This window comes from Staurois parvus, unplaced genomic scaffold (assembly GCF_062004578.1).
Source record: "Staurois parvus isolate SC_StPar_1 unplaced genomic scaffold, SC_StPar_1.0 ptg000715l, whole genome shotgun sequence".
NCBI lineage: Eukaryota > Metazoa > Chordata > Amphibia > Anura > Ranidae > Staurois > Staurois parvus.
The window spans coordinates 4972998-4989200 of NW_028318511.1; the positions used below are offsets into that span (position 1 = coordinate 4972998).

A 16203-nucleotide genomic window follows, 5' to 3' on the forward strand; every position below is an offset into this window, starting at 1 on the left:
AGATGGTTGGACAGGGGGAAAGCTATCAGGCAAGTGATCCTCTTTCTGTGTTGACAGATCAGTAAGGAGCAATGAGAAGAGCTGGGAATGGAAAGCATACCTACAAAACAGGAGCAGTTGTGACCCCACCCCCAATCTTAGCACATTCTCCCACAGCCAATTAAACACCTAGCTCCATCTTAGCATATCCCTCTGCACCCACCCAATGATTGAACTGCACCCCACCGTCCACCCTCATTACAAGACATCCCTCAACAGACTCCTCACCCTTCCATCCCAGCACATGTCTTTGCATTCCCATCACAGTGCATACCCCTAAACTCACCTCATGCCACACCCCATCCCTCTGCAGCCACTTCACCCCCTAACCACATTGCACCTACCCCAACCCACTATCGCAGCACAACTCTCCACAGCCATCTCATCTCCCAACCCTATTGTAGCACATCCCTTCACCATTTCACCCCCTATAACAGAGTATCCCTCCATATTAATCTCACCCCCAGCATCTCTATATAACCATCTCAATCCCCCTGTTCTCGTGCACCACCCACAGCCACCTCACCCTCCTCATAATAGCTGATCCCTTTAAAGCCACCTCAATTTCCCCCAATCACAAGTTGGATTGACTGCACCCCATGACCTTGGGCACTCCACTGCAGGGCACCACTCCACCACCACCACCTTGTAACCTGGTCATAGTGCCCCCCACTTCATCCCCCTCTGTCACAGTGTCCCCCTCACACCCACTGTGCCCCCTCTGTCATCCACTCACCTTACCCCTTATGTCACCTCACCCCCACTCCATAACAGTGTCTCCCCCTACTTCACCTATTGAGTCATACCTCTCCCAGTCACCTATCTTGCCACCCTCATTCACAGCATTTCCTCTTCCTCCCAGCTTTCCCCCTAGGTCACATTTTCTCCTTCCCACTCATCTCACCCATTGTCACAGCACCCATATCACAGCACCCTTCCTTCCTCTGTCACCTTGGCCTCCCTCCACTTATCTCACCCCTTCAGTCATGGCTCCCCCCTTCCACTCACCTCGTCTCCCAGTCACAGCACCCCCTCCCTCCCATCTCACCTCTCTATCTCAGCACCTCCACCCCACCTACTTCACAACCCAGTCACAGCACCTAACTTTTACCCACCTCTTCCTCTGGTCACTGTGCCTTCCACTTATACGCATTGCCACTGGCTCAAGTAGCTTCCATTCACCTCCCCCACATCCTTACAGTGTCCCCATCTTATCCAGCTTTTTCCCCATTTCTTAGTGCCTACCTGAAGTCAAATTTGCTGCAGCACATAGGGGTCACTCCAAGAACATACTTGGTAGCCAACTTGCACCTTGCTGACTCAAGTTGCTCAGAGCACTTTCCTCCTTCCATCTTGAGCCCAGATCAGAGTGCCCCTTTCTCATCCAAATTGCCCCAGTCACAATGCCCCCACAATGTCGATCCATTGACCATTTTGACATGCAGCATATTGTATCATATTCTCAGTTTGAATTGTCTAGGCTTATGACTGTCAGTTTACATATCTTAAGGCTTATTCAGTAACAACAATAATTTAATGAGTAGTGAAGTTCAGTTTCCTTCAAAATCTGGCCAATAATCATATTTTAGTAGCAGAAAATTACACTGCATGGCATACAAAATTTGATTACCTATTGTAGGTTAAAGGGCAACCCTGATCTTTACAAAGTGTGATTATGTAAAAGTAGTGCACAATAACGAAAATAAATGTGATATAACAAAATCTACATTATAATTTATTTCATATAACAGAAAACAGAAAACACTACAACAAAATTAAATCTGGCCACCTGTTTAAAACAATTAAAATCAGGTTAAACAGCAAATAACAAAAGAGTATCGATTATGTTTGCTTAGTTGTTGGAGGTAATTTATATGTTGCTCACTGTGGTGCTTGTATTAAAACAGTAATACAAGTTATGTAAAGCAGACTGTAGAATGATACTGTAATGAGCCAGCATTCATTCATATTACTCACCCTTATCAAAAAATTCATTATAAGAAGGTATCCCATTATAATCACCGCACAATCCACAAGTATGGTTGTTATACTTTGGATCCAGCTCCACCTGTAGAAAGTATGACACAGTATTGACACCAATAGTTTTACAACAGAATCATAGTTTTTTGTTTCACTAGAGTTCAGCAACCAATAAGCAACCATCTTTCACTGGTCTGACCATCTGATTAAGGCAGATGTGGGTTACTGTGTATCATAATTGACTGTAATATAAGGCAAAGAGCAGTTGCAAGACAATAGCCATAGCAGCCCATATGGGGCCTGAGTGTGAAATGGGTCCTCATTAGGGGGGATGTTGAGGAAAGGTAAACATAGAAAATCTGATGCATTTGTGAAGATAACACAAATTCAGTACTCTATTATTAATTATTAAAGGTTGCAAAGGTTGCCGATGACACTGACCCTGTAACATTTCCAATCTAGAAGATCCTACATCAGCAGTACAGAAGCAGACTTCAGAATCATTGTCCCTTTTCATAGATCCTCCTTGCAGGCTGTGCAATAGGGATAATTTGTTTAGTTGTCTTAGTATTGCAGATTTATTGCCCTCAGAGCTCTTGGTCATCCTGGCCAGCACTGAAATTAAACCCTTTTATGTCTAGCTCAGTTTTTCTCAGGGTGTAAAAATCCCAGATAACCTCTCAGATAAACATGGCCAGTTCCGCAAAAAAAGTCCCACAGTGTAAAGAAGTCTGTATTAGGCTAGGTTCACACCTATGCAGTTTGCGTTTCATCCGTTTCTGCTGTGTGTTTTTGCACATACCTTTTGGATGCATTTTGCATTTTTTTCCCCAGTTTGTTGCTGGGCAGATTAAAACTCATCCAAATCGCATGAAAAATGCATCAAAAACACATAAAAAATGCACTACATGCTTTTCTGCAGCATCTCCATTGAAGTCTATAGAACCATAACACAACATTTTGCATTTAAAAATGTCCCTGACCCTTTACAAAAACTGCACCGGGTGAAAACACGGAGATGTGAACCTGTCCCATAGGAAATCATGTTAAATGGACTGCTGTGCGTTTCTGTAAAATGCTCCCATCTGTCCTTTCAGCCCCAAATCCAATCACTGTCCAAATCTTGTATTCACTCCCTTGTTATATCTCGCCTTGACTATTGTAACTCCCTCCTGATTGGCCTACCTAATCACAGGCTATCCCCTCTTCAGTCTATCATGAATGCTGCTGCCAGACTCATCCACTTTACTTACTGTTCTGTTTCTGCCACCCCTCTCTGCCAATCCCTCCACTGGCCTCCCATTGCCCAACGTCTAAAATTCAAAACATTAACAATAACGAATAAAGCCATTTATAACTCTGTGCAAATTACATCAACGATCTTGTCTCCAAATATCACCCAAACCGTACTCTCCTCGCACAACCTCCTACTCTCTAGCTCCCTTGACTCCTCCTCCCTTGTTCGTCTACAGGACTTCTCCAGAGCTTCTCCCATCCTCTGGAACTCTCTACCCCAATTTATCAAACTATCACCTACTCTGCTCACTTTTAGGTGATCTCTGAAAACCTATCTCTTCAGGGAAGCCTATCCTGCCCTCAGCTAATAATGGAATCTTCTACTCTTCCAACCAGTCCATCCCCCACAGTTACTACCTTTTGTACCACTAACCCCTCCCTCCTAGATTGTAAGCTCCAAGGAGCAGGGCCATCCTATCCATCTTGTATTGAACTGTATTGTTGCTGCATTGTCTCTCATTATATTGTAAAGCGCTGAGCAAACTGTTGGCGCTATATAAATCCTGTATAATAATAATAAATGCAATGGAAAATGCATAGGTGTGAACCTAGACCTGGGGTTATAGAGCAATTGTATACAGGAGTGCTAACAATTATGTCATAAAATAACATATGGTCATTCTTATTGCTGTTACAACTCTTGCTTTTTTTCTTATTTTTACAGTTTCCTAGACCCCTGCTTTTAGCACTTGCTTGCTCTGATGGTAGAAGGGGTTAGATGCTGAAAAAGCTTGAGGAGTTACTAAGAACAGATGGATTAACTGGAAAATTTAAAGTGATTTTAAACATTAAAAAAAAAAAAAACATTTTATACTTGCCTGCTCAAAAGGATTTCCACAGAGCAGCCTCAATCCTCTTCTTTTTGGGTCCCTCGCTGGCTCTTCCCCCCTGCCAAGTGCAACCAAAAGCAAGCCTCTTGCTATGTGGGCACTTGAGCAGGCTCACTCCCGAGCTGCGCCCCTGTGAATGGACATTATCCATTCACACACACAGATCATGGATGGGCCCCACACCCGCTCTCTTTTTATTGGCTTACTGGCTGTGGTTGACAGCAGCAGGAGTCAATGGCTTCCACTTCTGTGAGAACCATTGAGGAGAGCCAAGGCTTATCGTGCACATCGCTGGATCGAGATGGGGCCCTGGTAAGTATAAGAATGCATGAAGGTAAAAAAAACCTCCTGCCTTTACAACCACTTTAACTCCCTGCATTCCTGCTCTTCCCTGACAACATCCACACTATCCACAGCACGGATGATTGTACTGACTATGCTGACAGCTCTCCAGCTACCTGCCCTTGATTTAGACATACTATATGCTAAGATCAATGACAGTAGGGGCCCCATTAAAATTTTGCTGTGGGGCCCCATGATCTGTAGTTACACTCCTGGCAAAAAGCAATATTTGTTGGCTGCATTACTAGAGGAGTTAAGAATTTTCACTCAATTAATTGTGTATTTACTATAAGGTAAGCAAACAAAAGTGAAATCTATAGTATACAAAAAACAACAGATCTCTATGTTTTCCTGGCAGCACATGTAAAGTCGTTTAAATATATGTAGGTATAGCTTTTGTGTGATAATTGAATTAAATTATCTAATAAAGTCAAATGCAAATTTCTGTTTACTTATTAAACCTGCACCTGACTAGATATTCAAAGTGAATAGGAATTTGCTTTTCACATGATTGGATAATTGAAGCTAATGTTTACGCAATTTATTAAAGGGAAATTCTCAGCTCTGTTAGGAAATCAACCTCACAATGTGAACTAATTCCTACACAGGATCATCTTTCAATGTTCTCACAACTGAATCCTAATAAAGACTAAGATTTGCAATTGTTTGATGTTGGTTACTGCCCATTAATGCTAAGTGCTCTAATTAACCGACCTTTATATCAGAAATGTAAAAGATGTAATGCAATTAGGGTTCAAGTGGAGGTGGATATTATAATATAGTAACAAAATATGACAGAGGATAATTGGATGCCTCACCATGACTGCATCTTCTTTGTTCCACATGAGAGTTAACCCTGTCTTCGTATACACCTTAAAGTATGTATCAGTTTTCTGAATGAGGATCCCAAAACTGTAGTATGGTGTCCTAGCCCTGTAAAACACAGTAATTGGAACATATTTAGTGCAAGGTTATTTTTCTAAGAATAATTAGAAAGTGTGTAAATAAGCAAAACAATCACATAAAACACTCCTCAATAAACCACTTTCTAAATATATAAAACTGAATTCAAATGGGTGGCTGGAGAAGAATGGGGATTATAGGCAGCTGTGTTTGTAGCTTGAAATAGGTTGTCCCTGAGAAATATTCTGATTAGGGATAAACCGAGTGATTTGGGTGAAATGGATATTGCAGTCAAGCAGGAACTTTCAATTTTGCTCACTGTGGTGCAAATTGGTTGAAAAAAATCCTACTTTTTTCTATTTAGAGGGTGTTTTTTATGGGGGGGAGAGGTGCAGTGTGAAGAATACTCTTCTTTACATTTTATTTCCTTTTATTTGTGTATTTGATCATTATTTGTGTATTGCCACTTGAAATATTTTATTGCTTTTTCTTTCACTGTGTTTTTTCATTCTGTAGAATAAAAAAGAAACTAATGAGATTATTGGGCACCAATTCACAAAACGAACATTGAGGAACTGGAGAAAGTGCAGAGAAGGGCAACAAAACTGATACGAGGCATCGTGGAGCTCAGCTATGAGGAAAGATTAGAGGAACTGAATTTATTCTCTCTTGAGAAGAGGAGATTAAGGGGGGATATGATCAACATGTACAAATACATCAGTGGTTCATATAGTGAACTCGGTGTAGAGATATTCACCCTGAGGTCATCACAGAGGACAAAGGGGCTCTCTTTACGTCTGGAGCAAAATAAATTTAATCTTCAAATACAGAAAGGTTTCTTTACAGTGAGAGCTGTGAAAATGTGGAATAGACTCTCTCAAAAGTTCGTTCTGGCCAGCTCAGTGGATTGCTTTAAAAAAGGCCTGGATTCTTTCTTAGATACACAGAATATAACTGTATACTAACATTTATAGGTAAAGTTGATCCAGGGAATATCCAAATGCCTCTCGGGGGATCAAGAAGGAATTTTTTCCCCTGCAGGAGCAAATTGGATCATGCTTTGCTGGGGGGTTTTTTGCCTTCCTCTGGATCAACTGTGGGTATAGGATTATAACTTTTTTTTTTAATGGTTGAACTGGGTCTTTTTTCAGCCAGACTAACTATGTAACTATGTAATGAGAAGCCATTTTCTGGCACAAGAAAAGGCCCAGGACAGTTAAAATAAGCAATCATAACCGCGAGGAGCCATTTAACACCCAGTGCACCAATAAAAACAAAACAACATAAAGTTCACCTTTTATATTGACTTCAAAGCATTGGACAAAAATGTTAATATTTTACAGTCATGAAAACTTTGTTTTTGTCCAACACCGTATTGTAATATGGAGTTGGATTGATTCTTCATTTAATATACTAGTGAATCAGATTTAGGGTATTAAAGGTGGAGAGAGAAAAAAACACGTTTAAAAAAGTTTTTTTTTCAAAAACATTAAAAAACGATCATTGCCAAACATAATGGGGTTGATTTACTAAAGCTGGAAAGCACAAAATATGATGCAGCTGTGCATGGTATCTAATCAGCTTCTAACTTTAGCTTTTTCAATCAAGCTTTGACAAAAAAAAACCTGGACACTGATTGGTTTCTATGCAAAGCTGCACCAGGTTTAGCACTCTCCAAGTTTAGTAAATCAACCCCACTGAGTACATCTGTACTATTGTACCAAAATATATACGGCTATGAATAGAACAAATCACTTTTCTTCATGGCTTAACTGGAAATTCATACGGTTTAATTTAGAGTGAAAACTCTATTAATATTTTTATAGACAGAATATTACTGAAAGAATAATATTTACTATTTATTATGCAATGTTTACAAAATAGGGTTGATGTTATATTTATTTTTTTCCAGATATTGGGCATGTACATCTAAGCTTATTTCTATAAAATTCAGCATAGCTGAGTGTTCACTTTCTTGAGAATCCTTGACTGAAAACAAAAGGACAAACTTCTATTTTAAATGTCCAGTAATTAAAACTGCTATAAATGTTTATGACTTCTCTTAGGGTTACACATCACAGTGCTCAGCATATGTTCTAGGTTACTTACCAGGCTTGGGCTATCAAGGAACCTCATTTTAATTGTTTTATCTAATACACCACACCCAGGAGAACACCTTGTACAAATGTCAAATCATACACTGGTCCTCACAAAAGACAGCTCCTTTACCCAGAATGCCAAGAATTATGGATATCATTGAACAGGTGGTGGACTTATAAATGCCTAAGCACATTTGTAAGCCCAGAGAAAGAATGATACCTGTAAGAACGCCTTACATTACAAATATTCCTCTTTCATAATAAAGTATCTTCAATGTTAGTAAAAATGATAGCTAGCAGGAATATCATTTGATCAGACAATCAAATAACGTTTAATTTAATTCCTTCCTGACACCTTTCTTCCTAAGTCATAGTTTATGTGGCCTGTCTTCAGAACAGCATCTGGTGGTAAAATTTGCCATTTCTTTATTTTTAATTAGTCAACCTTTTCAGGTGTCTACTACCTACAAAAAATGAGAAAATTCCTTGCTGGGAGTGTCAGGAGACACTAAAATGTTTATGGGCTATCTGCTATTTATTCAGGTCTGGGGATGGAATATGAAATAGATTTTTCTAGATGATTGTTTTCGGTCCCCTTGAATAATGCTGGTAATGAAGATGTAGAAATGTGTTTGTTTGTACATTTCCAGCTTTTGTTTTTATGCTACGGTCATGGCATAAACATTATGATGTTTAGTTGATTTTTTTATTGCTCCTCTCAAATAAAGCAGGTGTTAGAGGCATATAAATGTACTTTCTCGGTTAGATTCAACTTTAATTTTATGCCATGACCATTACACAGAATGATCATTCACCAGTCAGAAGATCCAACCAGTCTCCTGTCTATGGCTATCAATAGAATTCATACAAACTCACGTGGTATGGTTGAATCCTGCTAAGAACTATATGTTATAAAGTTTAAACTATAAAGTTTAAACTATATTCTATAAACTGTCAACTATAAAGTTCTAAAAAGATTTCAACCTTTTTGTTTGTGTAGAAACACTGTACTGTTTCAAATCCTCACTGTTTTAATGATGGATCCATTACTCAAAAATTGTTATGGATGCAGCTCTGAATAAGGTATGTTTCTGAAATTCCTAACACTATGCATAAATAGATTACATTTTTGTAATGATAATTGACATTATTAATTACTGCATGCCCAACCCTTCAGATGAAAATATCATTTTATTCAACATTCAGAAGAATATTTTTTTAGTTATCTCCATTTTTATTATTTATCCATAATCCACATAACACATTTTGAGAAAGATTCTTGAGGGTATTTGACAACATTATCAATGTACTTAGTCCATTGTACACTTGTCTCTATTACTTAGATCTGTATTCTTGTTTTCTACCTTTAAATAAACCCACTGTCCCAACTAAAAGCCTATAAGAAAACCTTTCTTTTCCGTACATGTTGATTTGTGTGGCTTTATCAGAGAACATAAGATGAGAGTGCTGAATACTTGACCTAATACTGCAGTGTATCAGTACAGGTAGCCTGAAAAATACTATAACACAAAAGAAAAGTCTTTTAAGAAAACAGAGCATAACTAACCCTAGTAATCATGTACAGACATTTTTACTTAAATTGAAAGAACTAATGCCAAGACATCATTCAGGTTGGCCATCTACACATGAGAACATGAAAGTGATTCAATAAGATGCATGCCATGTACCACATATGTATTATGTAATGTTTATAACACCAAGTTGTATTGTTGACTCATTGGACCGTTTAAATGAAAACTGCATGCAGTAGTCTCAAATCTGTACAGAGCTTTAAGTCAAACTCAACTGTCGGTAACATAAAGACAGAGAAGTAAATTTCTACTAAAGCAGATACAGATACAACCTTATAAAACTCTTACAAAATAAAAATAAAACAGACTATTTTACATTTAGCAAAAATATTATGTAATATTACAGGTATTCACTTACACGTCCCCATTCACCACTGCAAAAGTGCTGTGCAGTAGAATGACAACATCTTTGATAGTAATTGTGATCTTGTCTATGAGTGGGTGATCACTTTCAGTTGACCGGTGGACATGTACTGAAAATTCCTTGTAAGCATCTCGACAGTCTGACGCTAAGTTGTAGCTGCATTTCCCCTGAAATTGGTAATAGTCCCCATCAAATGTCTTGAAGTGATAGTTTCCCCATGTACTGCAGACGTAGTGACCATGGTTGCGTATCCGTCCTGTTAATGGATGGTATAGATAGTTATACTGTATATGCCAACAGATACACATGGCTTGTGAACATTCTGTTTCAGGACAATAGAATTAGTCAAAAGTGGCACCAACTGACAGCTCTTGTCTGACTAATCCTGGACAAGCCCTTCCTACGTATGTCTATTCAGAAGATGCTATTAATGAAGGCAATATCAGCTTTTTCTTCACTATAAAAAGTTGCATACTAAATATTACAATCAGCTTATTTTTTTAAGTATTTTCAGACCCAAAATATATTTTTCAGTATGTTTTGTATCATATCCCGCTGTATACAGTTTTCTTAAGCAATTTTTTTTGTGAATCTGTTGCAAAGATTCTTTTTGGAGATCCTGACAGTAACAGCAAGTCCTGTTTCGAGCTGACAATGCCACTGTCCATCCCTTCAGTTTGCCACTGCAGGTTTACCAGATAGAAATCCCAATGGCAAAATCATTGTGTTGCACACCACAGGATGGCCATGCTGCTGCTAATTGCAAGGCAGTGGCTTAGCACTGTCAGCCAGCAACGGATGGTGCTGGTACTGGCAGGATCTCAAAATAAGAATCTTTGCAGTAAATTAACAAAAAAATTATTTGGAACTGCTTTTAGGTGTTAACTCTACTGGCAGCAGAAAACCGCTAAACGCTGCAAAAATGCATGTAAACGCAATACTTTAGCTAAATTTAGCGCATGGACATTTGTTAATTTTATAGGCCAGAATACTTTCCATTGAAATTAACACGGCTAGCACTTAGATGCGTTTATACACATTTTTATGTTTGGCATTTTTTGGCCAAAATGTTCCTCTCCTGATTGCGATTCAGGAGAAGGACATATAACTGCTCCTAAACTCTGCTGCTGCTAATCTCTGATAAAAGCCTATGTGTGCTTGGACATGTAGGCTTTTATTGAGTTGAGTTCAGGGGCTTTGGTAAAGAAATGCCAAAAACTTCTACACTCACGTTTAGGAGTGGCATTACACATGAGGGCTAAGAAGTGAATCATGATGCCAAATATACTGAAAATAGATTTTGAGTTTACAAACACCTAACTGCGTGTACCATGCCTCCATAATTCTTTGGATAAACATATACATTCAATCGAAGCATGCATAAATATTACCTCCTCCCCATTGCTAGGCCTATGGACAACTTCAAGGAAATGTAGGCTGCCACTGCATATGTCATTGTTAGGTGTCTTGCATTGCACACTGTAGCTTTTTTTTTACTGAGGTACAATAGTGCCTCAGTGCAGTGCGATTTGAGCCCTATCGAATGAATGGGACAAAAATACACTGCACTTAAATTGCACAGGAAATCCACAAGAATGCAAATGCATTCCTGTGTGATTCTTGGTGTGAGCAGGCTATTAAAATGGAAATGTTTAAACATATCTAAAGCCATGTTTTATAGTTCTGGGCAAAGTGTGGAGTGTTTAGAATCCCGTTAAGATTTATTTTGCTGTCTGTGTCCCATTAAGGTGACTTATCTCAATTTACTCTCCTGGGGACACAGCAGGAAGTAAGAGGAAAGTGAGGGGAATGCTTCCCATAGACAGTTGTCACCTCCAAAACAGTTGTCCCATTGAAAGATTTCTTCACACCTCCAGTCTTGGAACAGCTGTCACATATTGGAGTTCCCATCACTTTTTGCCCCAGTGACAATAGTCATCAGTATTAACAGAGACACAACAATAAAAACCCACCAGGGGCCCTAATCCTCAGTCATTGCATCTAAAACTAAACAAAAAAGGTTTTGGCTTAGCACAGACTTTAACAATTCTTACTTGGTATAGAACACTGCAAAAGAAAAATAATAAATCAGATACATCATAGGACCTCTTTGATTTGTCTTTATGCTCATCAAATCTTAACAATAAAACATATTTCTTAGGAACATTCATTGACATACATTTGTCAGTCATATAATCCCTATAATTGTCAATAACTATTATTAAGATCCTAAACAGACATTTTTTTTCTTCGCAGAAACTTTTTTTCATTTATGTTACATACATTAACAGGGTGTAGAAGATGTCTATGAAAATGATTGCCTGACATTTATTGATGTCCATATATCTAGACCAGTGGTCTCCAAACTAATGCTTGGGGGCCAAATGTGGCCCTTCGCCTGCCTTTATCTGCCCTGGGAGCACTATTGACACCAACAATGGGGCATAATTCCTGGCACTGACATCAACAATGGGGCACTACTTCTCCCACTGACACCAACAACAGAGTACCATTCCTCCCAATGACGGGACATTATTCCTCCCCTTATACCAAAGATGGGGCATTGTTTACTAATGCTAGGATAGTTTCTATTCCCACTGGACACAGCATGGCCCTCCTAAAGTCTGAAGGACCGTAAACTGGCCCTTTGTTTGGAAAGTTTAGAGACCCTTAATCTAGATCTCATCTGACCTGACCATTAACTCATGAATCTGACCATTAAGTTATACTTATTTATCACAAGTGATGTTCTAATCTCTTTTTTCTTGCTTGTAAAAATGTAATATTTTATGGCCAACAAACTTTTAAACTTGGAAGGTGTAAACATCCAGAACAGCCTAAATAAAATTCTCTCAAAGTGAACATCACAAAATGTCAAATAGTGCATTGCAAAGAATGGGCAAAAAAATTAAATTACCTGATTTTATTGTAAAGGCGCTTGAGAGAGCCAATGCCAGCCACAGCACCACCAAGCTGGCATTCTGGAACCCCATTGTATGTTCCTGGGGCGATGTTCCTTGAGGAATATAAGGTACAGTTACCTCTTGCTATTTATAGGATTATTTGGCATGTTAGTGACCTCACACCAGGAGGGGCAGGGAAAGGTTCAATCTTTACAATCAGTGTAAACAGCATTTTTTTCCTATTATATTATACTGTCTGGGAGGGATCTTCTGAGAGATGTTTATTTCTTTAACCAGGTAACTGCTGGTCAAACCTTTGATACACATAAGCTTTGGAGAATTCCAATAGCTAATGCAATACCACCTTTCCTATTTAAGTTGCATACTAAAATAAAACAGTTAATTTACAGTATTTTAACCTATGTATTATACCTTCCATGAGAGGAAAAAATAAAGTCTTGTTTGACCTTGTTTTATATATACAGTTTTTATACTCCTTGCTTCGAACATTTGTACTTTTAATATGATCATATAACCATTGCTTCTTATTTCACCTTTACATATAAGCTTCTATTTATAGCTCAATATATGACTTTGTAGCATAATCTCTACTTCTTCTGCAAAAATGAAATAAACAAAAATTTTACATTAAAAATGTAATTTGCATTTGCTTGTACGTTGTGTAAATAAGAGGCACACTTTCTTTATACTTTTTGTTCTATTCCAGAAATGTCTTGTTTAGAACCATTTGGTATTATATAACAATATTCCAAACCAATATTTACACATTTTAGTATTTATATTTCTCAGAGGGTGTATTATTGTTAACAAATGTTTTACGTTACGTGTGGTTATCATTATTTCATCATATTATTGTTTGTGATTTTTAGGGATTAAAATCACCAAATCAGATCAATCTGCCTGGATCTGCCACTATTACACAGACAGGTGATGGCGCAGTTCGCAGCTGAAATTATCTGTAGTAAGAAGTTCTAACCAGTGCATACTGAAGTCACTTTTATTGAAAACTGTCCATAAAACTAAAATTAAACCAGAATTTATCAGACAAGCAGCAGAGGGGTGAAAGAACAAAGTGCTTCACGCTAAACTAGTGCTTATTTATAGCAATTCATGCTCCGAATAAGTGCTACTTTAGTGTGAAATGCGTTAGATGGTCGTTCACCCCTCCACTGCATATTTAATGTCTTCTGTTTGGTTTTATGGACAGTTTTCAATAAAGGTGGTTTCAGTAATGCAGCTGTCTGCACTTTTTTCTTCTGACTTTGCTAACTGCTGTATGTATTACAGAGTATTTATTTTAAAAACGATATAGACACCCTACAAAAAAGATTTAACCTACACTACATAACATTTCTTTGTAATTCCATCTTTCTCAAAGAGGCCCCAATAACAAAATATTATTTTCAAATTATACAATTTATTTAGCTCAGTCATGCATGCTGATGTACAGGTACTGAAGGGTGTGTTGGGATATTGCGTGCTATGTGGTATGCGTGTCTAATGAGCTGGTGTAACGAGAACACTTCCCAGCTGTCCCTACCCTGATGGACTTGTCCCAATTTCTGTATCAGAAAAAAAAATAATGCAAGCAAATAGAATCATTTTGACTAAGCATGATCATATTTGAAGAAGGTTTATGAGTTGTAAATGTTTCTGTTACTGACTATACGAAGCTATGATATAACCCTTCTGTTGCTCCATCGCTGCTATGATTCTGGTGTAACCAGATACCAAAAGGATAACCAGGAAACGACAGTGAGAATTTTCATGTCAAGTTGGGGTTTTCAAAGAAAGCCCAGCTTTCTTTTATACTGAAGAAATCAAGAAGTGCCAAGTGCAACTGGGCTTCTGGATCAGTTGTCAACATGGAAGGGGTAGGAAAGTGGGAAACCCTAGAAAGCTATGCAGAGGAAGGGTTTAACTATTTTCTCTACTCATCAAGGGGGCGATTCAGTCATTTTTCAGATTTTCCTCTATTAAACTCAACAATGAAGGCTGCAGTAAAGTCTAAGCACAACTGTAATCACCATACTAATTGAATTAATTGCCTTTCCCTACAAATTATTCTGTCATATTAGTTGATTACAGATAAGGAGTCATACTTTACAAAGTCCTTCACTCTACCATGGCACTTAATTTGGTACCAGCATCCCTCTTTATTAAGCAAGAGGAAACATAATTAATTTGATATAAATCAAGATTATAATGCTGTAAGTATATATAGTGGTGCCAGTCCATCACAGCAGTGATGGTGAAACCTCACACAACACTCAAATCAGATCATGTGCTTAGAACTGTACACCAACCCATGGCTTATTACTGAAACATACTATATTAATGATGCTGTGTGCATTATCATTATACAACATGTAATACTGAATTATGACTTATGACTATTATTCCTGCTTAACATGGTGTTTCTGTTTGTGTGTGAATTTATATAAAATATTAGTTGTTCACAGCTTCCACACAGGGAAAACATGGCCCATGCCTAATAGAAATACAATGACTGGATTAGGTAATACTGCATTTTTTTGAAAATGTGACCTTTTGGCTCCTTCTTCATTAATTTAGAAAGACAGGACATATTACGTGGGCTTAAAGATTAGTGTTTGTTTGTTAAATGATAGTGACTGGCTAACATGATTGTGTTTCTGTATCTTTACACTATATATCAAAACATTAATGAGGTTAATGTTATCAGGGGCGGACTGACCATTTAGGCACTCAGGCATTGCCCGAGGGCCTGGGGTTAGTTGGGGGCCCCACGAGATGCCCCTGGTACCTTTCATAGGCTTTTTTCGGTGTGGTTTGAGTGTGAGCGAGGACACAGGGGCCCCATGATTTCCTATTGCCCGGGGGGCCCATGAGTTGTCATTCCCCCCTGAATGTTATACTGATGCTTTAGATGTTGTATGCTTTAAATGTATGTATTTTCATATAGATTCTAATCTATAATAAAATCTGTAGTAAGTAATGTTGTTAATAATTGCATTATTTTGACAACACAATAAACAGGACAGGATTTCAGCCAAGTCCCCCCCACCCCCCACTAACTTTCCACTGGTCACTACGACTGTACCATGCAGTTGACATCTTCTTTTCATTAGACACATCAGTGTGGGACTGGAAAGGGTGATTATCCTATCCCACAATCCAGTTAGTGCAATGTTAAAAACATTGAGTGCCTTTCTCAAATATCACTTAACATGTGATCAATTTCTATGTATGCCCAGCACCAGAATACCTTAAAAAAGGGTGAGTCAACACACGTTGGCACTTAAATGTTACTTTATTTTGTAGAAATTGCATGATCACAGAAACAAGTCAATTTACAGCAATGGCACCACATATGTTGCATGTTACACACTTCTTTAACCACCTCAGCTCCGGAAGGTTTTACCCCCCTTCATGACCAGGGCATATTTTGCTATTCAGCACTGCACTACTGTAACTGTCAATTGCATGGTCATGCAACAGTGTATGCAAATTACATTTTTATTATTTTTTCACACAAATAGAGCTTTCTTTTGGTAGTATTTGATGATAACTGTTTTGTTTAGTTTTTTTATGCGAAAAAAGGCAACAAATTAAAAAGAAAGCCAATATTTTCTACTTTCTGTTATAAAACATATCCAATAAAATCTAATGTCTTCATAAATTTAGGCCAAAATGTATTTTGCTACATGTCTTTGGTAAAACAAATAATCCCAGTAAATGTATATTAATTGGTTTGTCTGAAAGTTATAGCATCTACAAACTATGGTATACTGTACATATATTTGCAAATTGATCAGTTCTTATGTACTGACGGCTTATCTCATTTCTTGAGGC

General features: G+C 38.1%; 1 protein-coding gene across 1 annotated transcript in view; it reads right to left on the reverse strand.

The window, feature by feature from the left end:
• Nucleotides 1-12452, reverse strand: part of LOC149445623 (mucin-2-like) — a 166342-nt gene extending 153890 nt beyond the window's left edge. The window contains exons 1-4 of the mRNA XM_089653541.1: nt 12363-12452; nt 9440-9701; nt 5306-5420; nt 2017-2107 (exon numbers count right to left, since the gene is read on the reverse strand). Of these exons, the coding sequence (XP_089509667.1) occupies nt 2017-2107; nt 5306-5420; nt 9440-9701; nt 12363-12438 (544 nt within the window). The 5' untranslated portion in view covers nt 12439-12452. The remainder of the gene's footprint in view (nt 1-2016; nt 2108-5305; nt 5421-9439; nt 9702-12362) is intronic.
• Between the last annotated feature and the right edge of the window lie 3751 nt (nt 12453-16203).